Below are 21,761 nucleotides of genomic sequence, written 5' to 3'. Positions count from 1 at the left end.
TTTCTTTTAAGGGATTAATTACCTGTTAGCTCACTTTTCAAAGGCGTTTTTTACTGATGCTATCTTTCATCTTCTTCCCTTGTTCTTATGCATACTCTTTCATACTTGTCACTGAGGAATATTGGGACAGAAAACTTTTATCTCTTCCAATATTGGATTTTGCTTCGTGATGTTATTGCTGTGTCTGCAACAACCCAATTTCCTCCTCTGTATATACCTTTATTGCTGAGTTATTACCCAGCTAAATTTTCTCTCTTGTCAGTCTGCTGTTTGACAGAAGGTGATTAATTTAATAACAGAGGTTATTTTTTAGATGCTCACTGAAAAGGCTGTCCATTCAGGTGATGGACAAAGGTGTCTCCTACATGCAGTGCAGTGTAGCTGTAGTTTGAAGGCTTTATTTTAACTGCATTTCACTCCCTGGCAGTTGTGCTGAGCTCTGGACACAGTTCCCCAACTTGGGATATATTGCCCAAGATGGAAGAGACAGCAATGAAGAAGCAAAGAAGCTATTCATTAAAGCTGAGCAAATACAGGGGGAAAAAAAATGTGAATATTCACTTGATTTAAAAAATAAATTAGCTTTAGCTGTGTTCTCATCCCCTTTGGCATTTATTTTCCAGATCTCTGCATCCCATCAGATTATACTAGTGTAAATGTTCTCAGAAAGCTCATTTTTAGCTAGTATACTGAATTATTTGTATGACCCCCAGGGATCAGTTCCTTGTAATTACACAAATAAAGTACTTGACTTGCTTGTAGCTACATACTGTAACTGGTGCAGTGTGCAATTGTTGATGCACATTATCCATGTTTTACTGGTATATAGTGATCACCAGCAGATCCTCCCACTGATTTCCCTTCCGACGCCACCATGGACTCATTTCGTCAAGGGATGGAGAAGCTTTATAGTGCACAGTGCCTAATTAATTTTTAATACCATGGTAGCACCTTGCTGCTGGTGTAGCCCAGCTTTCTTTTGATGCCAACCAGGCGCTGGTGCCAACGGTTTGCCACTGCCAAGAGGTTAGTAGTGTGCTGCCAGCCTCAGGGTGAAACAAGGTTGATCAGGTCAAAATAATCCAAAAAGTTCACTGCCCTCTCAGCCTCTGCAGTTGGACAATGCAGGTAGAGGTCACCAGGGTGTTGTTACAGGAAACTCTTGCTCCAGAAAGCAATAATAAAGTTGCAGAAGAGTCAGTCTGAGGATGCCTCTGCGTTCCTTGGCGTGTACCTTTTCTAAGAAGTCAGAGGACGATGCAGCTGCTTCAGTTGTACACGTATGATACAGAGGTAAACATAAATATAATGTAAATGTAAACGCAGAGGGAGTCTCCTCTTTGCTGAGAAGAGCGTTGCTTTTCTGCAGGCAAGAGGCTCGGACCCTCATTAGCAGCTATTCTTGTGCCTTTTAACTTTATAAAAGGGAGATGTGGCCATAGTCCTTGTGTGAACTTAAGACTGGACGCTCTTCCACTAGTTCTAGCTAAACCCTGCGTGCATCTTCCGACTGTGGAAAGGTTTACGGAAAAAGACAAAAGACAGGTTTAGCAACATAGCAGGAGATAGTAAGGAGACCACAAAGGCTGTGGCCATTTCAGGGCTTTTTAAGGGTTTAAAACCCAATAAACCAAGAGACTCCAAACTTATCTCAGCCTCCGTGTGCAGGGGAGCTCAGTGGAGTCAGGGGAGACAGGAGAAGTCTGTACTAAAAACAGTAGTGGTGCAAGAAGTGTTCTGGGGTTTTAATTCACTCTGGGAGATAAATTCCTGGTTAGCCTTGGGCAAAACATGTACGAACTTGGTTTCCATTTCCTCCTTTGTAAAATCGCTCATGTGGGAATATCATCTGAGCGCTGGGAGGTGCTGCTGGCAGACAAGTCTTGTTTCCAAACACAAGGAGAGAACACAGGGAGTCAAACCTCATGATAAACCAGGAGAAGTACATTCCTAAATCACCGTAGCACTTCCATGAGTTTACCCTGAGTGCTGAAGGTACTGCTGAAACTAAAATGCACTTCAGCTCTAAGTCTTTTTTTTTTTTTAAGCTTTTGAACGTTACATTGCTGCCTATATCTGAGACCCCCTCCTTTCCTGCTGCCTCTAATGAATATTTTTCATCTTTTTCATCTTTATTCTCTGATCTGCAGTTTTTTAGGGCAGGTAGGTCCTTCTTGCATGTCTGGGATATGCCCAGCACATCCAGAAAACTAAGAGAGTAGATGAACAACAATATTGTAAAGGTCTCTGATGGTGAAAGACTAGTTTCTTTATGTGCTGAGGTAGAAGGTAGCCCAGTGATGGATTAAAAATTATGAAGGGATAATAAAAACAACTCAATCCAAATGTTTGGGGGTTTTTTTAGCAGTAAGAATTAAAAGGGGGACCTGTTGTGCTTTGCATCTCTGTGTGCCTGTGTTGTAAAAGTAGGTTATTAGTAAACCATTGAACCATATAGAATTGTATTTTAGCGGTATCATATTAAAACCCTGATGATGAGCCACCCTATACATAATTTGATGGTTAGGTTATAAGCTTTTTTGATATAAATCACATGAATTATTTAAAAATATATAAATCATTTTTCTGTCTGCAGAAATAATTCAGCCCTTTGCATTCTTGTCTGGTATCACTACTGACTGCAGCTCCTGGGAGCAGGAAAGGTGAATCTCTTAAAAGATTATTTTTTTTCTAAGCACACTTCAACTATGTAAATGTGATTACACTCAGATATTATTTAGTAGTCCTCATTTTCACAATGGAGTGCAAACATTAATTACTTCTCACAGTTGTAATCACTGCTGTTTTACAAAATAGGAAGTTGGATATAGTGCTATGCTCATTTTAGTACATGCAGCTCCCCAAAGTGTGTCCCTGAGAAATGAGGCTGTTACAAAGAGACTTGTCCCAAGCCATGCTGGGAACTGTCAAACTTGAATTAGGCAATTGCAGTGCCCTGACCCCAAATTGTGCTGGCTGATTTGAAAGGTCAGATGAGGTTGTGTCCATACCAGAAGATGACATCTAGACCATCACTTGGCACAGCTCTTTTGTCTTTTTCAATAATGATAAGGTCTCAGTGACAACAATCCATGAAAGATGGGCTCTGCTGGAAAGGCATAGCGTCTTGTTTTCTGTATAATCACCTCTCCGTCTAGACAGGTCCTTGCAATCTGGATGTTGGGTAGGCAGCTGGTTGGTTTAAGCTAGACTTCTGTAATTCATTTAGACTGAGTTTGGCAAGCTTGCTTTTAAAAGTGGTGTCGTAGGCTGGCAACTCCTGTGTTCTCTCATCTGAGAAAATTGTGAGAGACAATTGTGCTCCTTCATGGGATGAGGTATGTCAAGAGCAGAGGCCACCTCGGTACCAGCCTACGCTGCTGCCCACCACGGTGACCCACGCACGGTACAGGCAGGCAGGGGAGGGTCTCTGGCTGCTGTTTGTGATGATTTCTCTGCCCAAAAAAGAGGGGAGAAGAATCAGGTACATGGAGAGAAGAGGTGGCAGGGCACTCTCAGCCCTCTTGGAACAAACACCAGGACTGGAGCCATGAGGACAACTTGGAGGGAAGGTGATTTCTCCCTGAGGGATTTCTGCCTTCAGGGCCAGCAAAGCTTCTCCTGTGTTTGAGCCCCCCTGTGTTTAGGAAGACAGGACTTCATATCCCTGTCTATGTTTGAAGAATAAGAGGCTTCATTATCACATTTCCTGCTAGCAGAAATAGTCTCTGGAGTGCAATAGTTAGGCTAGCCAACCTGACCATAAAAAGGAAATGCTGTAGCCCTGGATGATTTAAATAACTGTTGTGAATGTGCATTCTGACCTGCTCACAGTTATCTGATAAAGTTTCACATAGATCTGTAAGACATTTTGCAAAAGCTGGTGGCATTCTGCACATGGAAAGTGTTATTTAATAGATGAGAATTCATGCCAGTGCTGTCTGAAATGTTTTCTAGTCCAAGCCTAATTGAATTTCCACTGGAACCCCATTGCCAGTCAAACATCTCAGGTTTGCTCAGACCTCTGGTGCTTTGGTTCGTTTGAGACAGTCGTGTGACAGACCAGTGGCAGCCCAAGTAGCAACACCTATTAGTAAGTTGGCTGCGCTTCCCATTACCGGATACTATTTTCAGCTGCTCTGTACTTTGTCAGAATTTAAGATTTAAAATCTATCAGTTTTCCATTTCAGGCTGAAGTTTGTGGGGAAGTTTCAGCTCTATCGCTGCAATTATTTCCAAGAATTAGACTCAGAAAACACTTTTTTTTGTCCATTTATATTCAGTCAGAGCCATGGGATAGGACTTTCTTATGTCTTCATATGTCTTTCTTATGTCTTCCTGTCTGAGACAAGTTTTCATTTGCTCTGAGTTCAGTTTGTACTTTTGCCCTTGCTGTGGGACAAAAAACAAAACAAAACAAAACAAAACCCAAACACAAAACCCCCTAGTGTTTGACTTTGGCATGAGCTTCCGTAAATCTCTCATTGCAGATATCCAATAAAAACATATTAGAGTTTGGCAGATAAGTTTTTCCCCAACTGAGTTTGCCTTAAGCAAAAGAACTAGGCGGGATTTTTTTTCTTTTTTTCTCCCCTGGGACACTTGGGGAAAAGATAAGAGAGGGGAACGGCACCAGTGGGGCAGGAGACAGGAATGAGAGCAGCGGTGGGGAGGTGGAAAGAGAAGGTGGAGAGAGGCTGGTGGGGCAGAAGGTTTTCATCTACATAAGCGTGTTCCTTCCTTCCCATGTCAGGCTTCCTCAGTTCAAATGTGATTTTTTTATCTGGAAACCCACTGACCAAATAAATCTTTACTGCTTTCTATTAGTTTGCACAGACGAGGAGAAGCATCCCTGTTTACTGGCTGCTCCTCTCACTGCATACCCAGCAGTGCTGATGAGTGACGGAGAGGGTTTGTCCCCCAAAACACAGCGCTAGAGGTTTTGCGTATAGCCTGTGCTGCTGACTCCAGCGTAGGATGCTTTATTCTGCCATTCATTACACAGCAGAGGAATGCCAAGTCCCTCAAAGGAATCCTCCCCACGTCCCTGTTGCAAACTCTCCGCCCGCATCCAGATGCAGTTCTGTGGGTTTGCAGGACGGGCATCAGCCGTCTCCTCCGACACAGGACTTGCCGTTATCCCCCTGCCACATGCCCCTGCCCGCGGCTCCTTCCCTAGGTTCAACCTGAGCAGCTTTAAATCCAGAGGTGTTAAAACCCCCAGAAAAGGACCCAGCGTAAGGCAAAGGTGAAGGGAGGATTGTATCCGAGTATGGCAACAGTGTGTTTTACCTCCATTCACAGTGTGAATATTTTGGCTGTCTAGTTAAGCTCTCAGAGAATGCAAATTTGTCAGCGGCAGCTGTAGGAGCTTGATGGTGGAAGAACAAAGTAGGAATTTATAATGTGCATATAATTGTAAAGAGAAGGATTTTTTAGTGAGAGATCAGCGGTAGTGCAGAGTAGTAATCATCTTAAAGGGTGACTCTCTAGAATTAGTTGTTATTTTGTTTGAGTCCTTTGAAATCGTTTCCATACTATATAATTATCTTAAATTTTAAGTGCTTCCTGCAGTGATAATGTGTGCATTTTTGCATTCTTATGTAAATGCTTTCCCAGTTCCCAGTGTAGAATTGGAAATGTCATTCAAAAACAGGTAATGGTTTTGCAAAATCTAGGGGAAGAAATTAATCTTTTTCTTCTACATCGTTTTACAGTTTGTATTCTGTGCTTGTGTGGCTGTGTTTTCAGAAGCCGCCTTTCAATAACAAACATCCAGTGGTGGGATACACTGAAGCAAAGAGCTGAATTTCACCAATATGAGCTTAAAAAGACGAGAGACCAGCAGCCAAACTGTTATATCCTACAGAAAGAAAATAATTACTCTGTATACTCAATTAATCTGCACTCAGACGTCCTAGGCAAAGCCAGTTAGGAATAATTATAAAAACATTCCACTGTAATGAAAGTCTAGGAATCCCTGATAAGAAGATAATTGTTATGTGGCGTTGCTGAATTGAGTAAACACGAGCACGTGTGGACGTGGTGAAGGGCTGAGGCTGGGATGAAGGGCCTGGGGTGTCACTCTTGAAGGTTTCCTGCAAGTCACGTAGCCCAGAAATCAGTCACTACCCGTTCGGGCACCTGGAGCTCTGCCAGCCCCAGTCTGATGTACATAGCTTCCAGTTTAGCAGAACACCACCAACTCACCTGGCTGCGCAGGTGGCACAGACTAAACCCCCAAATCCAGGGAAGAGTTAATTACCCGTTGAGCTACAGATGCTGCTGTACCTATGGCTAATTTTACAAATGCAAACGCAATGCCTAAAGCAATATTTGATGTTCAGTCCGAGTCCCCTGAAGGTGCCGTGTAGGAACAAGAACGGATATCGACAGGTCGCTCTGGGGAGGCACATTTGCCTGTTCATACAGTGGATCATTTTGCAAGAGGGAGAAAAGGAACGAGCCTACAGCTTCCCCACGAGGAGAGCGTCAGCTTGTGATACAAGGGGCTCGCTTACACTGCAAAGTTGGTAATGGTGGAGGTTGTATTTGAACCAAAGAAACAAGGCAAGAGTTCTGCATTGTACAGAAGTACGATGATTAAAATATGAGGTTTAAAAGGCACTGCGTTTCACTGAAAAGCTAGGGCTGAGATTTCAAAGCAGCCTGGGAGTTCAGCCACGTACCTTCTACTAGGTTCAAAGAAGGATTTTTGTCTACCTTTGCTGAGCTGTTTTGAAAATTGACATAAATTCTTACATATCATTCGCTTTTAATAATTTAGAGCTCAGTCCTGGGGCACTAACTCAGGCAAAGTTGTGATTCATTTCAATGGGAGCTTTGCCAAAATAAGACTGTAAGGTTTGGGGGCTGTTCCAGTGAAGGGGAAAGAAATCCCTGTAAATATTGCAAAGCAAAAACTGTACCTCAGATGTACCCAAGGTAATTTCTTTCCATTTCAGCAGTCGAACTGCTGATGCCAAGGCTGATCTGGGGCAGACTTTCCCTGGCTCGGACAAGAGCAGATCTGAAATCCTTCTCTATACAACACTTGGTATGAAAGCTCACTTAACCCATCTCGTGTTGTGATGGGGGACAGCAACTTGGGGCCACCTGGGGACAGTCTGTGCTGCTCTGCTGGGCCGTGGCATACTGGGATGGACCAGCCCTGCCGAGGCTTCCAGCAGAGCTCACAGACTGGCCACGCCGCCCCAGTAACACTGGAGGAGGGACAGGGCCAGCACCTCTGCTGCTCAGTTTGTGTCCTCAGAAAGGACCAGAGGCTTTAGCAGAGCTGGGTCTATGGTGTAGGAGTCAAACGCGGCAGATCCATGCTCCCTCAGTCTCTCCAGGGGTAATTTATCCTCACTATGCTCGTTGAGGACAGGAAAATCCCAGACTGACCCAGCTCCTAACTTTAGTGCTTCTTATAAGTGCCTGAAGGTAGATGAGATGAATCAAAGCTTGGACTTGCACACACAGGTCCAGATTTGGACTCCAATCCTCAGGGATATTTAGATAGATGAATCCCATTTATTTCATTGGTAGTCTGACTTTTATTTCAGTGATAGAATTTAAATGGCATTTAGTTACCCCATTTGGTCTCCACAGGTTCAGCCTCAAAACCCTCAAAGCCCAAAGATGTCCAAGGAGTCTTGCTTGCCTACAGGAAAACTGCATTTCTGAATTTACCAGCCCATATTCCTTGTGCAGACTTCAGTAGGCAGGTGATAGGATTCATCAGCATTTCCCCTGAATCCCTGGTCTGCCATGCCTTCTTCCCTCAGCCTTTTTTGCTGCTTGTTAGGTTATACTAACAAGGGGTGGCCCTGGACAGTGAAATGGAAGATCAACCAGTGGGTAAATTGAAAGACGATTACCTTTTCTGGTAGACAATCTTACCTTTATACTTTCAATTGCAGGGTGGTTTAGCGCTCTGCTCTCTGCCTGGCTGGCTGCAGCCAGCTATTATTTGCTGACTTGGAAATAGATAACCAGATTTTAGAAGCAGAATTGATCCAGGGCAGTTTAGATTCTAAAATAAAAATACAACAGTAGTTTTCAAGCTAAGCCTTGGACTTACCTTTCAGAATCCTCCTCGCAAGACAACCCACAGCATCTGTTATTCTAGTGCCAGAAGTTCTTTGTTTTAGCTGTGCTTAAAATTACTTTCTGTAGCAGAGAAACAAGGTTTGGGTTTAAAATCAAAATGCTCACACCATTCAACTTTTTGTAGGATTCAGGGACGAAGATTTCTCTGCACTAGAACCCTTCTAAATCCTTTCAGGGAGCTCTCTGTCTGTTCAACAGGTAACATTGTCAGAGAAATTGAGATTGAGTTTGAGTTTGCGATTGAGATTGAGAACGTAAATGTTCCTTGACTCAAATTCTCAGGAAGTCTGACAGACTTGCTGGTGCAGATATGTAAGCCAGGGAGCAGTCATACTTATGTTTGAATTTATTGTTTTGCTGCTTTTTTTCTCTGTGAGATAACTCAGAATGACAACAGCTCTCCTGTCGAAATATTATAATACAGAGATCTGCAGTGTTTGGCTCATGGAGGAACTGTTCCACACCATTCCCAGAAATCTGCGATTGCAGTCCAGGCTATCTTAGGTTAGGTTTTAAATTGCACCTCCCAGAGACATTTGGGTGTCTTCCAAGTTTAAATTAGCTTTGCAAGTGTTTTACCAGGGACCCATGTCTCCTCTGCTGCTTAGACAAGAGCAGCACGGTGTCTCCCAAAAGTCTGGCTCCAGAGTAATCTGTTACACAGCCCAGGGGCAGCAGGGAGTCGTAAAATAGCCAAATGACAGACCCTCGCAAAGTCCATATCACTGTGTGGGAAGGAAAACAGAGCTTTCTAAGCTTATCGCTGTGCTCTTGCTGTCTGTTGGAAGGACGGGGGTTCCTATTAGACCGTGTATTTGTTTTAGAGAAAACTTCCCATAAATCACTGGAAAAGAAAGCATGTATTCTTAACTTCATTAGGACAGTTGTTGGAGGACTGTTAAGAGGACATACAATATTCAGCCCAATCTTTAGATGTTAATGGCATAGCCGTATCAGGAAATGAGGTATTAGAAATGTTTGTTTCTTTCTGCATTATGTGGCTTGCTGTTTAGAAGTAACAACTAGAAACCCCAAAGAAACTATATTTTGGAAGCAGCTTTGTGGACCTGTCTGATGTTTCAGTGAGGTTTCCCCGTGGCTCTGCCTGGTTTCCGAAGGGCTGATGAGACGTGGAAGTGGCTGTTTGTTGCCCTCCTCCTCTGTCTGAGCTGTTCCTAGGGCCGTATTCAGGCGTTGCTGGAGAGTGCACTGCCGTCTGAGCGCTGACTGTAACATGAAGCCTCCCATTGCTCAAGCTACGTGGTGCCAACTTGCTTGTTAGACCAATGCGGGGTTTTAAATGCTAGTGCATGACTTCCCCACATTACACACAGGCACGTATGTGCTCCTGTGCTTGTTGCAGGGGAGGTTGGGCTCTGCTCTGCTGCACAGTTTTTTGTGTGCAAGGTGCTGGAAAACTTCCTCAAACTTGAATTGCCATTAATTTGACCCTCAAAGTGTTGCTTATAAGAAACGCAGGTATGTCATTTACGGAGAGAAATTTAGCCTGTTCTCTGCATAAGTGGCCCTTCTTAGATGGGGTCTTTACCTGCTGAAACAAATGTTTTCTGCCAGTCAGCATCAATTCTCAAATAAAGGGTCACTCTTAGATCTCATCTCCCTTGTATAATCCTCTATTATCTTGTTATTAAAAGTTTTGCCATCTGAAATCTCTTAAATCCCACAATTACCCTGCCATCTAATACAAACATCCCTCTGAGATCCTCTTAGCAGCATATGTTCAACAGCATAATTTAGGGAGCCATGAGGGCGGAGGAATTCCAAAGAGCATCGCTGCTCTATATCAAGAAGCGGGGTTTGGCTGCCAGTAATGCCCTGGCACTGTTAAACTACCGAGGTTTGAAAAACATCCATCCATGGCATTCATGAATAAATGGATTGCAGTAAATCAAGCTCATTTGAAAAGGTCTCATTACCATTTGGTCATACAGAGCTGCTGGTTTGGTCAGGGTGGAGCTAACCAGCTCCTTGAACCTGTGACGTTCCCATCAGGATTAAGCTCAGTCTTTTTTGTTTACACTTCGTAGTAAGCAAGTAAGCTGAATTAATAGTGACACAAATACCAAATATCCTTGATTTCTTAAAGGAATATGGATGCTTTTTTGCAGAGTACCTGAACATTAGAAAACTAACCAAAATGCAGTAAAGGCATGGGTAGTATTTCCCTTGGTCATAATACATTTTGGATCAGGTACTGAAAGAGTCACTGCTTTTGTTTAGTGTAATGGCCTGCTTAACTTTCCCAACACTGACATTACCCATGTTAAAAATTAAGCTTGCAGTATAGTGCTTTGCAGAATAAAAACCTAATTAATAGGCCTATTAGTTTGGTATTACTATTATTTGTAGTATATAATGCCAGTCCAAAGACTATACTGCATTTAGTACTTTACAGAGGTTTACAGTGGCTTCCCAAAACATGTTTTGTAGTATTGGTATAGGTGAGGCATTTCTACGGCAGTGATTCCAGCCCAGGCAGCGCAGAGGGGTGGTCTGGGGAGAGAACAGCAGCTGTCCAAGAGCACTGCTAACTGCACGCGAGGTCTAACAGCAGACAGGACAAATGCCTTTGCCGAGAACTCCAGCGTAAAAGGATGGTATTGAACGCCAAAGTATCGGCTAATCCATAGCACCATAAATATGCATCCACATTAATAAAATATAGAGGCCAAATGGCAGGGCTGTCCTTCCGTGCGGAATAGACTCTAAGCTGACGGTGAAGCAAGGTCCTGTTTGATGTAATGTGGCATTATTTCTTCTCCTGCAGCTCATGCTGTTATTTATCTTCCACTTGCAGCTTCTCGCAGTCAGTGAGCAGAGGCAATTTCTAGTGTGCAGACAAAGAGCTCCTTCAGCAGCATCTGTCTCTAAGCACTTCCTCTGGGCTGGACCCCATCTTTCTTCTTTAGTGTCAGCGAGGCGGCTGGTGGTAGCTTGGGGAGGTCTGAGCTGAGCTGAGGCTCTGCTTGGGAGAGCTACCTGCCCAGCTTTTGGGTGGAAGAGCACTGCCTCCACGAGTCTGCCGTCAAAAACATAGGGTGGCATCTCACCAGAGCAGCAAAGGACAAGGAGAGCACTTCCACATCGATTTACTCCTCGTAACTCGCAGCAGTTGTACAGGCAGGCTTTCAGCCAGGTTGCAGGTTACCACAGAAACAGCATTCCCTGTTATCACCTATTCCCACGGGAAGGTCTGTACTACTTGTTCTGACTGTTGTTCATTCAACAGCCCTTCCCCCAGGAAAGAGAAACCTTTGCGTGCTTTCCTTTTTTCCATGGAGTTTTAGGAGCATCCGCTGCTAAAAGGGTCATGTCCCTGCTTGTAATTAAGCAGGCAGATTTAGAGCTTGCTGCAAACACTGATGAGATTATTGTTTCTCAGCACTTTAAGATAAATCTGCATGAATTCATGGGTGACAGTCTGAAGGAGATCTCTTCCATCTCCTTACCCCAGGGCTGATGTCCTGTATCTAGGATACAGCAGTAAATCCCACACTCTTCTAATTAGCCCTGCTCCTTCTGCAGAGCCTGTCTGGGGAGCTCCCCGGTGCCCGAAAAGCTGTGACCACAAAAGTGGCAGGGGAGCGTTTGGTGATGCAGCGCTCCAGCAGCGCTTCCCACCCTCTCTGCTGAGGCCAGGGGTGCCCCAGCGTGGCTGTTGCTGCCTCCTGAACCCCATCCCAGGTTACCTGGCTTTGCAGCCCCTCACGGCCCACATAACCGCAAGCAGCATTTCGGGATGGTACGGCCAAGGCACTCAATGTGGCAGCAGTAAGGTTGTGCTGCCTTCTTGCCCCTCGCTCCCAGGTGGTGGTTTAACAAATTCCGGCCAAGTCGCCTTGTTCCAGGAGCAAATTAACCCACGGCTGCCGCCCTGCGCTCTGCAGCCCCAGCAGCAGCAGTGCGGGTTTCCCCCAGTGGCAGCGATCATGTAGACGAATACAAGAGTAATTGTGTAAAAGGGCTACTGGGACAGGAATGTGTTTTCTTTCTCAGCTGCTCTTGCCAGCTCGCAGACATCTCCTCCTCGCAGCGGCTGGGCTGTGACAAAGCGATGTGTCTTCATGCCACACTCGTCTGCCTGATGGAGCGACTTTTCCTCGGCGCGTTCTTGCTGCAGCTTGTTGCTGCTTGGTGGAAGATACGGGGCTTTGCACGGTTTCTCTGTCCCCGTGTCCCACTGAGGCGGTGACATACAAAGCCAAAGGGAGAGCTGGCAGGCAGTTAGCGACTCAGAGGAACAAACCACAAGCAGTTCACTCAAAACAAGGCAGTTGCGGTGTCTCCTAAGGCTCAGGCTCCTCTTAGTGCTCACCTTCAGTGTCTCATGCCACTGGCCACGTTCAGCGAATGGCAATGGGCTCAGGGCTTGGCCATTAAAACGAGTGGAATGCAGGGCTGTCTTTAACTGAAAGCAGAACGTGGGCCCCATACTTTAAAAGGAGTTTTTCAACTTAGATGTATTTTTTTTTAAAGTAGTGCGTGACACACTCAAGCTGAGGACATTCTGCACAACAGCTGTGTCAGAGAGATTTGACAATACCAGGATTTGATGTCAATTATAACTGCTAGAAATCTGATTGCAATGGCTGGCAGGTTATCTGTGTAATAATGGGTATGTTATAAAATAGGTTGCTTAGCATCTTTGGGGCTCTCTGCTCTAGTTCTGGGGAAGAAAGCTGTGCTATCTGCCTTTTGCTTCCTTCTCCCTTCCTTTAGTATTTAAGCTTGGGTACACTGACTGATCAGAGGGTCAGAAATACCATTAAAATTGGGCCATATTTATCAGAGACACAACTTAAAAGATAGAAAACTTTTGTACGAATGCACAATACTGAGGCTGAACGGCAAAGACCATTTTACTTTGTCATAAGACAAATGACTGAAAATATCTTACCTCCGTTATGCAACTTAATGGTACAGCCTCTTTTTAAATGTTGTGTTTCAGTTCTGGAAATGATAGACAAAAAAATTGAAAGGATTCAGTGAAGGGTAATGAAAATTATTGGAGGCACAGAGAACCTTTCATATGAGGAGAGATGTAAAAAGATTAGGCCCGCTTAGTTAAGACAAGAGATGAATAAGCAGAGATATGATGGAGGGATGTGGGGTAATGAATGGCACAGAAGAGGCACACTGGGTACTTTTATGTGCTGTTTTCCAAAATTAAAAGCTGAGCAAAGAAAGCTGTAAGAAAAATAAGACAAGAAATTTGCTTATGATAAAAAACAACAATGGACACATTTTAAATATGTTTTCCGCAGTGCTGGCTTCACCTGTGGAAGCCACTGTCGCAGGGAACAGAGATAATGAGCTTAGGAAAATTACGAAAAGGATTGGCTGCTCTGGGGAAAATCGTGAGCCTACTGAGAGGAAAAGGGAGCTCTCCTGTAGCTTTGAATGGGAGCAGGATTCACCAGCTGGCATGATCCCAAGGCTGCTGAAATGAACTGCCAGCCTCAGTGGGCTCTGGGTATTCAGACACTACGCAGAGCTACCAATGCACTAGGTATAGATAGTTACCCGCTTCAGCTGCCTTCGGTGATGTAAGATGACTCCATTTGTCATTCAGGTAGAGCAGGCAGGATCTCTCCTAGCACGTTTTCAGGGAGCACATCTTTTCCAACATCCCTGTTTTCTGTAATGTCCATGCAGGTCATGTATTGAGGCAGCTCTTGCTTTTCAGTTGACCTGCTCGGAGGGTAGCTCTGGGTGCTTTGCTCAGCCAGGAAGGTTTAGTTCCTCTGCTTGACTCAGTCATGTAGGATGGAGGATCATGAGAAGCTGTAGCAGATCAAATCCAAGGTCCAGCAAGTTCACCACCCAAAGATGATCGGTGGCACATACCTAGGGAAGAAACAGAGTGTGGAAGTACAGGGAAAACATGCAGGGTATCTTCCATCTCCCATTTTTCAACTGGAGATTGCCTTAGCCAGAAGCTATAGTGATGTTAACCAGTCCTTGACCAAACCTGAGAGCGCAGTCCATGAATTAGAGGGTTTTATCATGCAATACAACCTTTGGCTAGACATTGGGAAAGTTATTCTAATCTTTCTTTTTGTCGTGGTTTAAGCCCAGCCAGCAACAAAGCACCACGAGGCTGCTTGCTCACTCCTGCCCCCAGTGGGATGGGGAGGAGAAAATATGAAGAAAAGCTCGTGGGTCAACACAAGGACAGGGAGGGATCACTCACCACTTAAGGTCACAGGCGAAAACCAGACTCAACTTGGGGAAAAAAAAAAAACAAAATCAATTGAATTTGTAACCAATCAAATCAAAACAAGGATAATGAGAAGTAAAACCAAATCTTAAAACCCCTTCCCCACACCCCTCCCTTCTTCCCAGGCTTAACTTCACTCTCATTTTTCTCTCCCTCCTCCCCCCCACCAGTGCAGGGGGACGGGGAATGGGGTTTGGGGTCAGTTCATCACACGTTGTCTCTGCTGCTCCTTCCTCCTCAGGGGGAGGACTCCTCACTCTTCCCCTGCCCCAGTCCTTCACGAACTGCTCCAGCGTGGGTCCCTCCCGTGGGCTGCAGTCCTTCAGGCACAGACTGCTCCAGTGCGGGCTGTCCCATGGAGTCCCGGCCATCTTGGGCTCCTCCCTGGGCTGCAGGTGGGCATCTGCTCCACCGTGGACCTCCACGCAAAACCCTGCCACACAAACCCAAAACACTTTTTAAACCCCAAACCCATACTTACACTAGTAGAGAAGATCTCTCTCCAAAGAGGCTTAATTACAGATTAAGATATAGGCTTTCCTTTACAGATTTTGAAGCAGTAATAGGACTTCTTTATGTGTGAAACAATAAAAATGAAATAAGATTTTAAAAACAGCTTCTAGGTAGTAGTAGGATTGTATCACATATGTTGATCTTCTCTGCTGGTCTGGTTTAGAGCCCTCAGATAACTTGACGGGCACTTACTGCTTAATGAACCTTCCCAAGTTTCACAAAACAGGCAATGTTTAAAGACTAGTTTCTTCTTTTAACTTATTAGAATTTCACTGATTTTGAACTAGGACTGGTGTCTAAAAGCCACAGAAATTATAAAAGGGTAGGTGCAAGCATTAGAAGGTATTAAAATATTTATAGAGGACTTGATCATTCAGGTAATTGCAGAGGTTTCCTTGTACCACGCTTCCAGGATCAGCAGAGGTGCATGTGATGCAGAAGCACTGATGCAGAAGAGAAGCATTTGGGGGCAAAGTGGATCTTCTGTCTTTCTTATTCATACCAAGTAAATTACATCTCATGACTTTGTGGGACGGATTAGGAAAGGGACCTGTGTTTGACATCTGTGAGGTGTTCTCCTGGGCATCTTGCAGAAATTTTAAACCACATTACAAGCTTTCTCTAACAGGATTAATTTCCTCTGCAGTATTCAGAAGAGTGTCTTCTTTCTGTATGTATCACGCCTTAGTTCTCTTGCCCCAGTTAAGGAGTGTTTTGGTTAATCAACACAGTCATAGAAGTGAAGCATCACCAGAAGACAGGGGAGCAATAATATGATCATGCATAGTTCCTATCTCAATTAAATTTCAGCATTGTTTACAGTCACTGAGTCTTTTTCCCTGGGGTCATCAGGCAGTACATCCATTCCATGGGCAGCGCATGCTGAGAGGTGACGCACCAAGCTTTAAATAGGTATTTATTGATGTGCCTAAATACCACTTAAAAATCTGGGCAAAGATGCCTTGGACAAGTTTTCACAACTGTGTCACTGAGAAGGCTAGAAAAAGAGGAATGAACAAAACTTAAACCTCTAAATCTCTGTATTCACAATTAGTATGATTTCTGCTTCAGTTCCCTGTGTGTGTTTTTCCCTGAGTTTGTGCATTTGATTTGCTGTACAAAGGAACAACGCCAAGGGAATAATTACAGGGTCTTTTCAATACTTTTCTCATAGATTCAGAGAATACCTAGTGACAACCAAAAATCTTACTCTGCAGATGCTGGATATCCAGCTGCTTCCTTGGGCTCCATTTTACTCTTCCAAGAAGCTTTGTCCTAAATAAATTTACACACCCCTGACAGGATATGTTTCACTTGGTAAATTCCTGCTTATTGCACTATCCCAGGCAATTCCATGCAATGGAGCTGTTTGGGATCACCTTCCAGGAAAATTGTGCCTTCCTATCACTCTTGTCAGTAAGTAGGTTTCCTGGCGAAATTATTTAGTGTATCTTTTTCTATATAATTTTGAATTTAATTTTCTTCCTGGCGTGGTTGCATGACCGGTACACATGCCTTCAGATTGTAGTGAACTCAAGGGTAATTACAGCCTTCCACAAATTCCTGTTCAGCAGTATTTTTTTGTTCTAGCAGCAAGTAGTTCAGCTTTAAAGCACCTTCTGAGGGCTTTGTGCTACCTGTGATGTCTTTATGAGAACTCACCTGGAAAAGGCATCGCCAAAATGAAGCTCCACACTGCACTGGTACAGCATGTCTTCAAAAGCACACACCGCTTTTTGAGGAGCACGTCTTTTACTGTGACTGGCAACTGTTGTATACAGTCACGATTACGTTTAGTTGTAGACTTGGCAGTGCTGGTTAACGGTTGGACTCGGTGATCTTAAAGGTCTTCTCCAACCTAAACGATTCTATGATTCTGTGATTCTACATGGTCAAAGTGTCTTCCTAATTATGGTCCTACAAGACCTGTACATATTCATATATTGTGAGTTGCTCCCACTGAAATCACGAGGATTCCTCAAAATAGGTGAATTTAAGCAAAATGGACAATATCGTGGAATTGGAACATGTTTGTGGGAACTGTAATATATCTGATCCAGAATAAATTGCTTCAAGATAATTGTAAATTTCCGTTCCTATAGCAAACAGCCTTCGGTGGCTTCACGAAATACCGGTTTCTTCAGAGTCTTCTCACACTGGTGATCTAAAAGCTGTTATTTCTGATAACGTTAAAGTTGGAAGTATTCACATCTTGTGTTGTTGATATCACTGCACATTACAGGGTGATGATCCAGAGGATACACCCTGGAACTTCACATGCCAAGATGGAGAAAATCAATCTCTGTTAATAAGAAAAGGCAGGCTCAGTGGCGCAGAAAATCACTACTCTGGAGCCTTAAAGAGGCTCCTTCAAAAATTCATGATTATAGAATGGAATCCTGGGCTACATTATAGTCCTGAAAGAAATCAGGATATGGAGAAAAAAAATCCAATTTTCATTAGGTGGAGAAAATAAAGAATAAATCCCATAAGCAAAGTCATTGATCACATGGAACATAATTATATGCTCAATATGTAAGAACATTTTCCAAGTTTCCCAAGTACCCAATACTTTTCCCCAATACTTTTCAAAGTTAATTTTTCTTTTCTTGTTTGTTTATTCATGCCCCTAGCACTAAATCCATCTGAATAACATTTCTGATTGTTCTGGTCAACTGCTGTAGGGTAGCTGCAGGACATTCAACCTATGGTGAGTGATATACAAACACTGAACAAACTAACTTAGTACTGACCTAATGACTTAAACTTACTACTCCGTAAAGTATTTGGTGATGTCCGCGGCTGATGGTATCCACGATGCAAATACAGTTTGCAATAAATAGCAGAGAACAAACGTCTTTGCCCTCCTTATGTGCACTGTGCCTACAGCCATCCTGACGAGAGGCCTCTATAATGCGACAGAAACTTGAAGACAATAAATGCCATTCTTAAAAGCAGATTTCCCATTTCCTGTCTATGGGAAGTCTGAATTCCTGCATCATAATAATTTGGGGCCCAGAATAATTAATATTCAGTCCTGCATTACAGGTGGGTGTGATGGCTGATAATTTGGATGGTCTTTGGCTTGAAACATGGCTTTTGCACAATTAGAGCAGGAAGAATTCCAGCTTCACTTTTACAGTATTTTAGCTTTCAGCCTTGGAATACCTGTAATGCAGTATTTGTATGGGAGAGACTGAATTATTTTAGATACAATCTAGTCAGCTGCCTGGAAATACAGCCACTGTAAGTGTATGCTACAAGGCTTTTTTACCATATTATCATGCACCAAATTATTCTTTTTTAATTATTTTTTGCATATTTAATGCAGCTGCAGAACTATTCATGAAGGAACATTTCAGTAGTTCAGCTGATCAGCTCAAAACCAAGAAGAAGCTCCTGACAGTTCATCTTCTTGCTTGGCTGAGTCATGACTACGGAGAATTCAGCACTTTTTGTTTATTCATTCATTCATACATTCATTCATTCATTGTTAGGGTGCATGTGTGAGGGGCTTGGGTGAGTGCAGTTTACTGTCGTGTACGTGCCATCTTCCCAGACTTCTGAATTAAGCTGAGATTGAAATACTATTTCACACAAATACTTATTTTTTCATCTGGTTTGTGTAACAATATGTTCATAACATTGCACTTCTCGGAACTCATTCGAATTATTTTCATTGCAAGGATGGACAAAGAGGACAGCTGAGAGACGGGAAAAAACTGGCTTTAGAATTCAATACTTATTTATAAATTTTCCATAGGATTGACTATATGAGCTAGAAAAGATCAGTTTTAATTCGGGCACTCAGCCCTCTCCCAAATTTAACTTGCCCTTCCTCAGTACCTTATTAAAGAATTTGCCAGCAAAGATAACACAATGGCCAATTTGCACTGTATTTTGAACTGATGTGCTGATAGAAGTCCTGTCCATACCCAGTTGGGTTGGCATGCGGACTTGCCAAGCTCAGAAAAGTACATTTTAATTGTAATGCCCTCAAATCAGGAGCACATTTGCTAGCATTCCTCATTCAGAGCTTCTCTCTGCAGTTCTCCTCCCCAGCTCTTTTTTAAACGAGTAGGAAAGACACATGTTGGATTAAACTCAAGGCAAGTGATGGGTGGGAACAACCTCTTGCAAAAGGTGAGCAGCGGCTTAGTATTCAGGAGCAAGCAGAGCACTTCAGCTTCAGCAAACAGCTCACGTGGGATCTACTTTTATTTGGCAAGGAGGACGCCTTTCCCACTGTGCAGCACCTTTCTGAAGCTGCAGCCAAGGAATTAAGCAGATGTCAGTCAAGACAAAGAGGCACAATTCTGTGCCAAGCCAGTCAGGTGAATGAGGTGGTCTGCTTTAGTGCTGGAAAAATGGGGAGGGAATTTGTCATGGTAACTGAGCACGTTACAGAGAGGTGGTTTTGTTTCCGCTATTTGTCATGAGAAATCACCACCGTGGTAGTTATTGCTGAACTGCAGGATGCTCCAGGGAGGGGATTACTGTCTGTGATGCTCATGGGGGATGGCTGTCAGGCTGGTGTGCACCATCAGGCCGGTGTCTGGCTGTACGTGGGCTCAACCGCAAACTCACGTACAGCAAGCAGCGCTTCTGCTGCGGCTTGTTATCACGAGCCTCACAGCCAAGGGAAAAATCAGGGGTGAGGGAGTTTTTTAGTGTCTTTTCTTCTGTCTCCCCACTGTTTCTGTCCCTCCGTTTCAAGGGAGTCTGCGGGCTGTTGGCTCCTGCTGCTCAGAGCGAGGTTAACTTGCTTCCTAAGAGAGCCAGAGTAAATGTTCCGGTTCTGTTTGCAATCTGACCCTCTGCTGCTGTGTACAAGCAGGCCTTTTGTACCCGAAACAGCTCCAAATTACTGTACATAAACCATAATCTTCCAGTGGGAGCACTGTAGTTTTCCATTTTGCTGCTAATTGGATGATACACTTGCAATAGTCTTTGTTAACATGGCTAGCGCTGGGCAGGGTAGAGTGATGGAAGGCTTGTGTTTAGAAATCTTGCAAAAATGCAGTGACTGTCCCCATTTGACAGCAATTGAAACCAATCGTCAATTAACTAAATAACGGCCAATTAGCTTGAAGAAAAAAGAAGAAAATTGCTTACTTCACATTCTTTGTTGAAGCAAATGCCAGTCAGAGGATGGGAGGTTTTCTCTTTCTCCTATGAGAAGACAAAATGGGAAAAGATGTGCAGAAAATGCACAGTGGTTTGTTTTTTTAAATACCATCTTTTTCTCACACAAGAATATTTGAGAAACTAGATATGAACATCTTAAGCTCCTGAGACATTTAATTTCCTTTGATTTTTTTTAATCAAAATTACAGTCATATGCAAGCACAATTTTTCCTCCTTTCTTTCATGCCACTGTAGGATACTTTAAGCACAAGGGCAGCTCCACTGAAGCTGGCTGCCTTCACAAGGAAGGAGCAGCAAACAAGAGGCTGCTGTGCGGTGCGATGCCAGGCAGGATTGTGATATTAAGATTTGCATCACCAGACCAAGCCCTTCCTCTTTCATATTTTATAGACTCTTAGGGTTCCATAGGTGAGACATTGCCAGAACTTTTAATGTTAAAAAACCTGAAGCACCCAGAGGCATTAGGAAGCAGCTGAGTAGTGCTGGCAGGACTGGCATTTTGGTCTTAGATCCCTCTAAGACCCATGTTTCATGTCTGTATCCTTTTTTGAATCTGGGCAATAGTGCCAAAAGGTATTGATTGAGTCAAGACGGTTGCACAGTGGAAGCCAGTCACACCACTGGCAGGAAGAAAAAGTCTTTCTTCTGAATTATTGCTCTTCATTTTAACTGTTAGCCCAATACCATCTCCACAAAAGAAGCAGTGCAATTCAACATGAAGACTAAAGCTTGATCCTACGGGCTTTCAGCTGTGGCACTGTTTAACTCTTGCCAGTCCCAGAGCAGAGACCAATGTCTGCAGTGGGTCTCTGACAACTGGTTTCACTGGATGATATGCTGGGCAGGGAAAGAGCATAGATGAGACCAAAGAGGCAGCTGCTACAAGCTAGCTTAATATTGCTGCGTTAGTAAGAAGCGACCATTTACTCATGGCATCTTGGCTTCGAATTTTTATTGCACTTTCCTCAAAGGCAGTTAAGGCCAGCAGTTAATGTGCAAAGGCATTACGTGGCCTTGCTTCTCGCCTGTGGGGCTGGACCACAGCTGGTCCCCTGGGGTTGACATCAGGGCTGTGTCTGCCTAATATCCATTAGTTGCATCAATCAATAATTCTTCACTTAGACTTTTTACTCATTCAAAAAGATTTTATTATGCTACTTTGAGCTGCTCACAGCGTCATTTCACGGGTTTCAAATTGTGTTACTCTTTTGTTAATACTTTAGGGCCTGTGTTTCATAATTGGATAGCGGAGGGTGAGAGGTATGTCTTCTAACCATCAGGAAAGCAATGAATATTGGATGCTTTTTCATTAACTGATATGAGATTCAGCACTGCACATATTGATCTGTTGCTTTCTTACAGGAACATTTTACACCTGAATGCAAGTTCAAAGAATCAGTATTTGAAAACTACTACGTGACGTATTCTTCAATGATCTACAGACAGCAACAGTCTGGCCGGGGTTGGTATTTGGGTCTTAACAAAGAAGGAGAAATAATGAAAGGAAACCACGTGAAGAAAAATAAACCTGCAGCACACTTTCTTCCAAAACCATTAAAAGGTAATTGCTTGGGTTTGCTCCATCTATCTGAACTGACATTATCTTATGTTAGAGATGTTTAATTGCTGTGCATACATATTTGAAGGGTTCAGCTACTTATATAACAGGAGTATAATGTTCTGTAACACACTGTTAATGTAACCAGAGCTGCATTTCTTTAGGTTTCTCTACGTTAGCTCTGCA

At 43.5% G+C, this 21,761-nt stretch overlaps 1 protein-coding gene across 5 annotated transcripts in view; it reads left to right on the top strand.

The window, feature by feature from the left end:
- The window catches only part of FGF13 (fibroblast growth factor 13), a 268,386-nt gene that overhangs the window by 240,921 nt on the left and 5,704 nt on the right, over nucleotides 1–21,761 (top strand). For all 5 annotated transcript variants that reach the window (XM_075053926.1, XM_075053923.1, XM_075053925.1 and 2 more), the window contains one exon: nucleotides 21,380–21,578. In XM_075053926.1, the coding sequence (XP_074910027.1) occupies nucleotides 21,380–21,578 (199 nt within the window). The remainder of the gene's footprint in view (nucleotides 1–21,379; nucleotides 21,579–21,761) is intronic.

Source organism: Buteo buteo, chromosome 22, assembly GCF_964188355.1.
Source record: "Buteo buteo chromosome 22, bButBut1.hap1.1, whole genome shotgun sequence".
Lineage (NCBI taxonomy): Eukaryota > Metazoa > Chordata > Aves > Accipitriformes > Accipitridae > Buteo > Buteo buteo.
This window is presented reverse-complemented; position numbering and strand designations above follow the sequence as displayed.